The 12,488-nt window shown below is 38.1% G+C and overlaps 1 protein-coding gene across 4 annotated transcripts in view; it reads right to left on the bottom strand.

Moving 5' to 3' along the window:
• The window catches only part of PDZRN4 (PDZ domain containing ring finger 4), a 410,946-nt gene that overhangs the window by 140,109 nt on the left and 258,349 nt on the right, over nt 1-12,488 (bottom strand). Inside the window, exon 1 of one of the 4 annotated variants that reach the window (XM_043446190.1) lies at nt 9,803-10,792. The exons of the other annotated variants lie outside the window; for them this stretch is intronic. Within the exon in view, the coding sequence (XP_043302125.1) occupies nt 9,803-9,871 (69 nt within the window). The 5' untranslated portion in view covers nt 9,872-10,792. Of the gene's footprint in view, nt 1-9,802; nt 10,793-12,488 lie in introns of those variants that run through there. 4 annotated transcript variants of the gene reach the window in all.

Genomic DNA, 12,488 nt, shown 5'->3' with positions numbered 1-12,488 from the left:
AGGGAAAAGTAGCATGCTCCAGTTCATGGGGTTGCAAAGAGTCAGACACAACTTAGCGACTGAACAACAACAGAGATGAGAGCAAGTTTACAAAAATAGCCTACAGTATTTCTAAAAAGTTGCAGAAAGGAGAAATAGGTGGTGTTCTTCACTAGGACTCAAACAACCATGAAGTAAGATTTACAGCTTGTTACAAAATGGCACAAATTAGCAATTGGATGTTATATGTTGAAACACAGGAGAATATGGGGCTGCTCCCTTTTAAACTTTTTGTTGAAGGAAACAATGAACTATTTATAATAATCTTTCAAACCTGTTATTCCACATTGGGAGTGAAATAATTAGGAGAGAAGAAATGAATACAACTAGAAGTGAGGCAGAACTATGACAGGTTATATAGATGACTTCAGGAAATTTTGCATTGCATATGAAAATCACAGTTGCACTTAAATTACCTACAATTCTAAATTTGAAAACAAAATTACCACCCAATGGTACCTGAATCCTCATGAATCACAAGAATTCATCTGTTAAGAATAACACTTGGGATAAGCCTACCTAAGGAAGCAAAAGACTTGTAGTCAGAAAACGAAGATACTGATAAAAGAAAGAAGACACAAACAGATGGAGAGATAAACCACATTCTTGGACTATACTACTCAAAGGAATCTACATATTCAGTGTAATCACTATCAAATTATCAATGGCATTTTTCACACAATTAGAACAAAAAATTTTACAATTTGTATGAAAACATAAAAGAACTTGACTAGCCAAAGCAGTCTTTTTTTTTTTTTTATTATTATTATTTTTTTCCAGTGGGTTTTGTCATACATTGATATGAATCAGCCATGGATTTACATGTATTCCCAATCCCAATCCCCCCTCCCACCTCCCTCTCCACCCGATTCCTCTGGGTCAAAGCAGTCTTAAGAAAGAAAAAGGGAGCTGGAGGAATCAGGCTCCCTGACTTGAGACTACACTGCAAAACTACAGTAATCAAATCAGTGACACAGATCAATGGAACAGGATCGAAAGACCAGAGATGAAGCCGCACACCTATGGTCTCCTACTCTATGACAAGGGAGGCAAGAATATACAATGGAAAAAAGATAGTTCCTTCAATAACTGGTGCTAGGAAAACTGGACAGGTACATATAAAAGAATGAAATCAGAACACTCCCTAACACCACACAAAAATAAACTCAAAATGGATTAAAGACTTAAGTGCAATGCCAGCCACTATAAAACTCTTAGAGAAAAACATAGGCAGAACACTCTTTGACATAATTCACAGCAGGATCTTTTTTGATCCACCTCCTAGAGTAGTGAAAATAAAAATAAAAATAAACAAATGGAATCTAATTAAACTTGAAAGCTTTTGCAAAGCAAAGGAAACCATAAACAAAACAAAAAGGAAGCCATCAGAATATGAGAAAATATTTGCAACCAAGCAACTGGCAAGGGATTAATCTCTAAAATATACAAAGAGCTCACACAACTCAATATAAACAATAACCCCCCCCCAAAAAAAAAATGGGGCAGAAAATCTAACTAGACATTTCTCCAAAGAAGACGTACACACGGCCAAAAAGCACACAAAAAGATATCTGCTCAACATCACTAACTGCAAATCAAAACTATGATGAGGTATCACCCTATACCAATCAGAATGGCCATCATCAAAAGATCTATAAGCAATAAATGCTTGAGTGCATGAGAGTAAAAGGGAACCCTCCTATACTATTGGTAAGAATGTAAATTGGTATGGTCACTATGGAGAACAGTATGGAGGTTCCTTAAAAATTTAAAAATAGAGCTACCATATGACTCAGCAACCTCAGTCCTGGGCATATGCCCAGAGAAAACCATAATTTGAAAAGGTACATGTACTCCAGCATTCATTGCAGCACTATTTACAATAGCCAGGACATGGAAGTAAACTAATGTCCATTGACAGAGGAATGGATACAGAAGATTTGTTATATACAGTGGAATATTACTCAGCCAAAAGTGAATGAAATAATACCATTTACAGCAATATGGACGGGCCAAGAGATTATCATACTTAGTGAAATGTCAGACACAGAAAGACAAATATTGTATAATATTGCTTATATGAAGAATCTTTTAAAAGCATACAAATTAACTTATTTACAAAATAGAAATAGAGTCACAGATGTAGAAAACAAACATGATTACTGGGGATAAAATGGGAAGGGATAAATAGGGAGACTGGGATTGACGTTTACACACTACTATATATAAAATAGATAACTAACAAGAACCTGACATATAGCACAGGGAACTCTACTCAATATTCTATAATGGCCTATGTGGGGAAAGAATATAAGAAAAGAGTGGATATATGGATATGTATAACTGAGTCACTTTGCCACACACCCAAAATTAACATAAAATTGTAAATCAACTATACTCTATAAAAATTTTAAGAAAAGAATAATACCTAAAATTCTGATGGTGTATACTCAAGATGGACTAACAGAAAACAGTGATTGAGACAGAGCCTGTTCTGGGCAAACTGCTCACCTTTCCTTCACGAATTATAAACTTTTCAAGAACAGAATCCTTCATAGATCCATAGTTTAGGGCCTCTTGTTGAGTATCTAGTGATTTAATTTTTTTTTCATCTTTCTTAATCATTTAATAAAAAATAATTGAATCACTAGGTACTCAAGAAGAGGCCCTACACTATGGATTTTTTTCCCCTTAATCATTGAATGGGTTTCCCTGGTGGCTCAATGATAAAGAATGACCTTGCAATGCAGGAGACATGGGTTTGATCCCTGAATCAGGAAGATGCCCTGGAGAAGGAAATGGCAACCTACTCCAGTATTCTTACCTGGGAAATCCCATGGATAGAGACGCTCAGTGGGCTACAGTCCATTGGCTCACAAGAGTCAGACACAACTGAGTGACTAAACCACCAGCACAACCAATCATTTAATAGTGTTGATGGCTTGTGAAAATTCATTATGTAAAAATCTATCCATATAAAATGAATATACAAAACAGTGATAGCTTGTTGTGCAAGGAATTTTCACTACCATTCTTCAGAAATAGTCCTCTTGAAAAATTCCAAAATCCACTTTCTGAATTTTGTCCACATTTCTGTATTAAGATGCTCTGTAATGGTCACCACTGACCTCTCTCCAGGTTAGGTTCTCCAGGAAGCTAACAAGGAACAGAATTCAGTGGGAAAGGTGCTTTCTAAGCAGCATTCCTTTTGTGGAAGGGAAGAGGAGATGGAAGCAGAATTGGGCAGAAGGAGAACCAAACTAGGCTGCAGGCTCAACATCAGCTGCAGGGAGCTCTGGAACTAGAGTTGCCTTTCAGAGGGTTCCAGTTCAGGCTGAGATGCCCAGGCTCGTGTACACTTGCATCCATCTGTCATTGGATGGGTTGAGTCCTGAGAGAGGAATAACCTTGGCTGAGGGCCTCTCTGCAGATAAGACAGCTGGGACAGCAAGTCCTTCCTGAAGAGGCACCCAGGTAGCACACCAAATATTTTCAAATCCAAAGACACTGCAGTTCTTAACCAGTTTGACAATGTTGACCGCTCTTTTTAAAAGTACCCTCTCTGCTTGGCTTCTCCCACAACTTTCTGCTGGTCTTCATTCTCATGCTATAGCGATTTCACTTTATCACCTTTTCTTTCTTCTCCTTTTTGTGTTCCTCAAATTTATGTTCTTGGTTCACAACTCTCCTCACTGTTCAGTTTTTCTCCTCACTTTTCACATCTTTTTGGGTGATATCATCCACTAAACACATATATACCAAGTTTTACTTTGAATATTCACTGTCTGCAAGCATTTCTTGGACGGCTCATGGTGAAATCAATGGCCTTCTCTCCTCTTCCCAGAACTTACTTACTTCTCTTATTTATTCTTTCTATAAATTTCAGAAGACTTCCCTGGTCTCACAAGCCAGAAATCTAATGAATTTACCTTCTCAGTGCCTCATTCCTGTCCTTGTTTTTTAAATGATTTCTTGCAGTATCGAACTCTTCACTGCTGCTGCTGCTAAGTCGCTTCAGTCGTGTCCGACTCTGTGCAACCCCATAGACGGCAGCCCACCAGGCTCCCCCATCCCTGAGATTCTCCAGGCAAAAACACTGGAGTGGGTGCCCATTTCCTTCTCCAATGCATGAAAATGAAAAGTGAAAGTGAAGTCGCCCAGTCGTGTCCGACTCCTCGCCACCCCATGGACTGCAGCCCACCAGGCTCCTCCGTCCACGGGATTTTCAAGGCAAGAGTACTGGAGTGGGTTGCCATTGCCTTCTCCGATCGAACTCTTTGCAACAGCCTCCAAATCAGTCTCAATTGTAGTCTTGCTGCAGTAGTCAAGCCCAATGTCCCCAGATACACACCACAGCCAAGTCTACACTCTTAACTCCTATCAGGGTGAATTCTCCCTCTTTAAAAACAAACCAACAGACAAAATCCTGGGACACGGGCTACTCTCCAAAATCTGATCTGGCCCACATCTCAGGCCATGGTCTGAAGCCTGCCTGCCATTTGAGGTTTAAGTAACACTCGTCCCTTGTAGCTCCCCTCCTCCAGGTCCATTCACACCCAGCACTTGTTTGCCACCTCCATGGACTTCTTTACCCTTCCATTTCTTTGCTTTCCTCTCCCTTATCATCCCCCTCTCCCAAACCTCCAATCCTCCCTGTCGAGTTCCTGTGTACTCCTCTAGAAGTCTGCCAACATCTCTCTTAATTCAACATGTTCACTTATCACACCACGTGAAAATTCTCTGCTTATGTGTTTTTCTTCTACTACCATAGTGCATGCTTCTCAAATGCAAGGACTGCCACATCTGTCGTTGAATCCCGACATGGAAAAGATGAGGACTAGGCACATATCAGGCAATCAAAGCTTACTGAAAATAGTTTATTGAACTGAACAGCTAGAGTTTAAGGCAGCTGCTGAGTAGTTGACAAAGGTAAGACATTATTGTGATGTGTCCTCGTTTATTCCTCTGACTGCAAAGAATAGACGCATTTGAGAAAATTAAAATAAATGGAGAATCTGTTATAGAAATGTCCTGAAACTGGGGAAATTAGGCCACTCTGCAGACCTGCTGTTTATTCTTTTCTCTTTCTCATGAGTCATGTGCTTTATTTCTCAGGTTTTTCTGATTCTGTCAGCATATTTGGTCTTTGTAGATCTGGTGAAACACAGACCCTCAAGCTCGCCAATCTACTTAAGCCCTCCTCTCTTTCTATTTCTCCTTCTGCATTCTAATCCCTTTAATCATGGCCTGTTTCGCAAAATAAATTTCTGAGACTGAAAAAAGTAATTGACCTAATTGTACCCTCAAATTCATGTACTAGGTGACTGTTCCTGGCTTAGTCAGCTGCTAAGTGTGGGGCAGAGGGGAAGAAAGAGTGATGTGGTCCTTCACCAGAGGCTGTTGATGGGGAGAGGCTGAGTCATTCAGGGCAGCATGGTGGAACTCAGTGAGTGTCTGCTGGCAGCGTGGGGGTTAAAGGACAGTCAAGCCTCTAACCTGCATTCCAGGAACACACAAGTCAGTTACACACACTTGGCTATAATACCAGACAGAAGAACATATAAAAAAGAAAGAAACTCAAAATAGTGCAAGCAAAATGCTATGAGAGTTCCAAGATGGGAAGATATAGATTAAAAAAAAATAATAACCACAAAAAACTCTCTGCCCAAAGAGATACTAAAGCCAAAGGGGCAAGATTTGAATAGCTAGTGATGGAAGAAGATAGATAGTGGTGGGATGGAGGGGGCATCCATCGAGGCTGAAAGAAGAGAACTCAGTTACAAGGGTCTAAGTCTGGATATCAACTTGGAGAGAAAAGTAAAATCATTGGTCTAGATAGATTATAAATTGCATTGGGGGCGGGGGGGAAGATCAGTGAAAGAGAAAGCCAGAAAGGAACCTAGTGCCAACTTAGGAGGTCCTTGAATGTATTGGAATGAGAAGAGTTACTGCATTGTATATTAATTGCAAGCCACTCAATACTTTCTAGAAATATGGCTTTAGCAACACAATCAGAGTAGACTGACACATTGCCAAATTCTAAGTGGAAAGTTGTTACCATGACATCACAGACAGTTAACAAAAGGAACTGTGATTGTGGGAAGGCAGGGATTGATGCAGCAGAATGTGTAGAAATAAAATAACCAGAAGTTCATTGTGGATGAGGAAGTGCCTATTTTAATTCAGTATTTTTGAGTTTCACTGATAGCAAGAAATATGGTGAGACCTTCACTAGCGCTGAGGACTATGGGGGAAAGGATGGTATTTAGGTAAAGAGGTTGACATTACAAGTTGGGTTTATATGGTATGAAACAAAATAAATTTGTGAGGAATAGGGGACAGCCACTAGAGAAGGGAGATTACACAAGATTGAAGAACTCACTGTAGAACAAATGAGACAAACATATTTAAAAATCAGGGGATGCTATCCTATAACTTCTTGTTGGGATTTTGTGAGGATTAAATGAGACAGTGCTTAGGGAAACAGCGCCCAGCACAGTACCTAGAATAAAGCAAGTGCCCACTGTTAGCTGCGGTCAGTACTGTAGCTATTGTCACTATCAATGCAGGTTCTGTTTCAGCTTAGGAGAGTAATTCATGGGTGCATGGAGGAGGCCTTCTAGTTGTGCCAAACTAGTCCATATCTGCTCACATTTTCACATTATTCAATACCAATAAACATTCCATTGATCATTTGCATTATTTAATCAATCAAAAAGTTACATTCAATTTATGTATGAAAAGTTAAACTAAGAACTCAACAAAGTTAGGTATTACCATAAAATCTCCCTCAGAAATAAATCTGTTTTTAGGTCATAAATGTCTAACAAGCTACTGTAGCTCTCTTGGTCCACCTGGCCATTCAATCAGATTAATACAAAACAGGCAATTTAATCTGTGTCAATAGAATGGCATTGTGCAAATTGGCCACTTATTAATTCTTAATAGGTTAATAAATAACCTACTTTGAATAAATCACTGCAGATAACAATTGTGTCCCTGACACATATAAAGTTAATAGATGCATGAAAATTGCTTGGTGTGAAGGTTACTAGATCTACACAAACCCTAGATTCTTGCATCTGTTTTCATACTGAAGCTGGACTGGCCCAACTTCAGATGAAAATAATTTTCTCGAGGCAACATTTCCTTTCTTACATCTGCTGAAAGTCCTAGCTCCTCTGTATGAACAAAAAACATTAACCGAATTTAAACTTGACCACACCTCACACCTATGTACATTATTCTGATTATTTCTCTAGACTCCTCAGTGAGAACATTTATTTTTGTTTACTGTGGTTACAAATCTGAAACTGAATTCTATGTGGCCCATGTTATCAGACAGCAAAATCTAGAATTATAGAGAGAAAATGGGGAAAAGTTCATTGTCATAATGACTCTATTACAGAGAAATAATCGTTTTGGTCATGTATGTAGTATTCATCGCTAGTCTTAAATTTTCACACCCCTAATAAACTTTAATTTGCTTTAGCTTTTAAGAAATAAAGTAACAAAATGAACAATAAATCAGGTGATTTAAGAATTACAAGTCTATAAATGATTTGGACCATCAGGTGTTGATGTTTGTGTGAGCTAATTTGCTTTTAATATACCAGTTAGAAATACGCAGGTTTCCAATCCCCAGTCACTTTTGTAAATAGTATCCTCTGTTCTGGGGGCAGCCATGTGTACCCTCGTGAACACCTGGTTATGAACATATTCACTCTCACGTGTGCTCTGGGCTGCCACTACTCCAAATAAAAATAGAAACTAGTTTGCAGCACCACATGGGGCTCCAGTGTATTATATGAGCCTATCACTGGTTTCCTTTGATATCTTATCTATTCCATTAACTCAGTAAAATAGAGCACAAAGCTAGGGACAAACTGTAGGAGGGCTCCCCTTGGAAAACACACACAAGATCTTTAAGCTGGAGTTTTAACTTATCTAATAAAAGCCCGTTAAATGGAAGCTAATACTTCATTTTCACCCTCTTTATTAAAGATCGTAAGTACTGCAACTCAGGAGAAGAGAAAATAAAATAAATATATGAAGGAATACAGGTAGAGGCAATAGAAAGTATGACTTGTCTATTTTCTCAAGATTTAGGAAGCACTTAAAAGCAAAACTCACAGACAAGCACTTTAAAATCCTATAACAAAGCCTCCTTAACAAACACAGTCATCCTTTCTGGATGCAGAAATCTGGCTTGATTTCTTAGCAGAAGATAAACAGCTTAACCCAGGCAAAATCAGGTAGGATGCCACCTACCTCTTCCTTCATATTATACTTTTATGTCAATATAGTAATTCAGAAAAATAATAGATTGATTAATCCACTCCCCTGCTCCTCCACCACCTAAAGAAAAACAATAGTAGAACTCAAACTCCAACAAACCAAACTAAAGGGAAGTGTTCCACCTAGAGACTGTTTTCATGAGTTGAAGCAAATGAAAGCTTATCTAGGAATGAAGATGATTCTAGCCTGGGTTTGCAAGTTTATAGTTAAAAAGAAAAACAAAAACCGAAGCAAAAGGTATTGCCCCTGGTGTAATTAACAATGTTAATCTTCTTTTTCCTCTCTACGGTGATAAAGGAGTCATTTTTATATTTAATTAATGCAGAGGATCATTTTGGAAACTGGCTAATGAGCCTCTGATCACATTACCATGAAAATGTGCATTAACATTGCAACTGAGGAGGCTGTTTCATGTGTAGCAAATCCACTTTGTAATTAGCCCACTGTGAAATGAATCACGTTAGGGGCAAGTCTGAGGGAACCAGTAGGCAGTGGGCACTTGGCTACTGCTGTGCCCATAGACCGCCAACATCCCAAACATTGTCTTTCCTCAGCAATATCATCTAAAAACAAAAGTAGCAGCATGTCACATCTGGGACAAACCAGAAGGGAGAAATAAACTTTATTTTGCCAGACAAGAAATTTGGACTTCATATACCCCCAGAGAATCCTGCCTAAATAAAATGGTGAATTAATAGAACTCTGTGAAAACTCTGAAGGCTTGAATATCATTTTCTTATTTTTATTCTAAAAAGCCCTCAGATATACATTAAAGAGACATCTGAAAAGGGACACAGATTTTCCCTTTTTATTACAATACAAATATTGTAATAAGCTTTTGAAATTAATTTTGAGGGCTAAAACAGACACAAAATAATAAAAAGAATCCAAGTACAAGTGATAAGAAAATTCCTTTATCTCCTTTTTTTAAGCCAAGACAGAGCAAGTACTTTTTTCATAAAATACAAATATACCAGGTCTTCCTCTTAAACCAAAGCACAAATTCCAAATTAATCAAATAATTCCTCTGACTAACAAGATTTGGCAAGAAACTTTTCCTGTCTATTCAAAATAACTGAGCTCACAGACCTATTAAATCCCAATATTTATGCAGACAATGATACATTTGATTTTCAAATGTCAACGTTATTCCAAAATGAAAGAGGGGTTTCAAAATATTACAGACATGGATCTCAGTGTTACTCCTTTTACTTGATTGACATCTTGGCAGTAGATACAAAAAAATGTTAAAAAGAATCCCACAGGAAGTCATCTGAAGGGGGAGTGGCAAGGAAGCTGAAAACTGCCACCCCAAACCAAAATAAAAAGCCCCCAGCTCGCAAGGCTGCCCTTAATTCTGAAATCTACAGAAAGAAAAAATAAAGCTAGCCATAGTTCCTTGACCATTTTTCAGACAAACACAAAGCCTGGCTGTTTAGTTGCTGGTAACAGACCCTGCACTCACCTGGGAAACTTCATAGAGCAGTTTGTAGTGTTCCTCTCTTTTCTGAAAAGTGCACAAATTGCAGCCCATTCTAAGAAGCAGAGAGAGCGAGCAAATCTTCTAATTTCCCCAGAACTGAGAGGCAAGTGAACTGAAAGGGAATCACCCTCCAGACTTGACTACTGTGTCTCATCAGTCACTTCAGTCCAGAAACACAGACAGACCGCTGTGAGCTGGAAGCACAAGCCAGGGTGGTGTGTGGCAGCATGCTCTTCTTCGCTTGCTCTAAGTATCTTGCACTCACGGATACACACACAGAGTTTCCAGTCAGTTCATGGCAACACTCCCCCTGTCTCTGCATCACTGCACATGACTACACAGATTCCAGCTCATGAATATTAATAGTGCCTCATTGATTATTTATGACAGAACATGTTAGCAGGGAGGGGTGTCATAGCTGCTGCTGATGACAGATGAATATTCACTAATTAAGAAGCAAATATAGTGTGGTTAAACAAAATTCACTTGTGTCAATACCATCTCTGTTTATTAAGGATAGAGGGGTTGAGCTTAGGGCATTTCAAAGAACATACACTTAATTTCTCCATAGGCGTAAGCTTTTAATATGGGAATAAGAAATTCAGAAACAGAAATATTATACTTAATTCACATCTTCATGTTTTGCCACAATTAGAAAAAATATTTTTAGCATTATTAAGTGTAAGGGAAGATGAATAGGAGCAATTATTTAAATTTATGAAATAAACAGAGGCAAAGGAAAATTTGGGGAATGATGTGGGCGAGGAATAGAATATGGGGGTGTCATTCAGAATCTTAATTCTAATCCTACAAAAATAACTGAATAGTTCACATGTAAAGCCATTACTTAAGAGGGAGGAAATAAGGCATATTTTCTTAGTCTAAATAAAGAACATTTAAGCAAGTATTAGTAGATATACTTGTACAGATAATAAATATCCTAATTAGATATAGGGTATATCCATTGACTATAAATTTGCAGCCTTATAATACATGCAGATCTATATTTAAAAATTAGATAAATACAATGCCCTTTCTGAGAAAAATTTCAAATGCATATAGTATTTATGCTAATTTTATTAAAGTCATATATAATATTTCAGAAAGCTGACACTGGTAATATTTAAATTCTAATGTAATGCACAATGACTCCATTTATGATTCTATATTTAGAGTTCATAAAATACAAAGGTGAACACAGAAATAAAAACTAAGCTTAGATGCTTAGATAATAGAAGTAATGCATTTAATTTCACACACTCACAATATATATGTGGCATTGCAAGCTGTCATTTTTTTTTCCCTTAAAGATATACTACAAATAGCTAAAGCAGATAATAATAATAAAAGAAAATTCCTTTTGTTTCTATACTGAGTTATCCACAACCTCTGCTAATTAAGAAGTATGTCCTTGTACCAGCACATCTTTAAACTGGACAGGATAGCAGGTGGGTTTCAAAGGAAAAATAATTACTTGGAAACTGATGACTCTGGTTAGGAATTACATTGGATCCTGAAGACTTTTAATTGCTCAACTCTTATGGATAGCTACTTTTGGGGGTCCAATTTCCTAAAAGTGCTTTGTCAAATGTTTAGAATCGATAACAGGAAATGATTCTAATGAGTACTAATTGTTAACAAATTGGCTTCGTAACTAGCAACACCTCAACACCAGCAAGGAGCCAGGAGATGAGCAATCATCTGCTGCTTATCAGTCATTTCCCTTGGGATGTAATAATCCGATTTTCTGGGCCTAATTTCACCTAACAGCCTGGATGAAAGCCAAGCTAAGAGAACCACACGAAGCAGCATCATAATTGAGGACCAGCTTGTGAACAAAGTTTACCAGGACTTCCTGTAAATTAGAAACCACTTGTAGGAAATATTAATTATTTTGATTCCTTGAAAAGGATATATAATCAAGGAAGTATTTGAGGGAAACCTTTATGAAAGTCAACGGTGGTCACAAACACATGCAACCTCCTTAGGTGCAATTGTAAAATATATATGTTAGATGCTTTTTTTTGAATTTTTTTTTTATTATTTTTTTTTTTCCAGTGGGTTTTGTCATACATTGATATGAATCAGCCATGGATTTACATGTATTCCCAATCCCGATCCCCCCTCCCACCTCCCTCTCCACCCGATTCCTCTGGGTCTTCCCAGTGCACCAGGCCCGAGCACCTGTCTCATGCATCCCACCTGGGCTGGTGATCTGTTTCACCATAGATAGTATACATGCTGTTCTTTTGAAATATCCCACCCTCACATTCTCCCACAAAGTTCAAAAGTCTGTTCTGTATTTCTGTGTCTCTTTTTCTGTTTTGCATATAGGGTTATCGTTATCACCTTTCTAAATTCCATATATATGTGTTAGTATGCTGTAATGTTCTTTATCTTTCTGGCTTACTTCACTCTGTATAAGGGGCTCCAGCTTCATCCATCTCATTAGGACTGGTTCAAATGAATTCTTTTTAATGGCTGAGTAATATTCCATGGTGTATATGTACCACAGCTTCCTTATCCATTCATCTGCTGATGGGCATCTAGGTTGCTTCCATGTCCTGGCTATTATAAACAGTGCTGCGATGAACACTGGGGTGCACGTGTCTCTTTCAGATCTGGTTTCCTCAGTGTGTATGCCCAGAAGTGGGATTGCTGGGTCATA

Source organism: Cervus canadensis, chromosome 25, assembly GCF_019320065.1.
Source record: "Cervus canadensis isolate Bull #8, Minnesota chromosome 25, ASM1932006v1, whole genome shotgun sequence".
NCBI lineage: Eukaryota > Metazoa > Chordata > Mammalia > Artiodactyla > Cervidae > Cervus > Cervus canadensis.
This window is presented reverse-complemented; position numbering and strand designations above follow the sequence as displayed.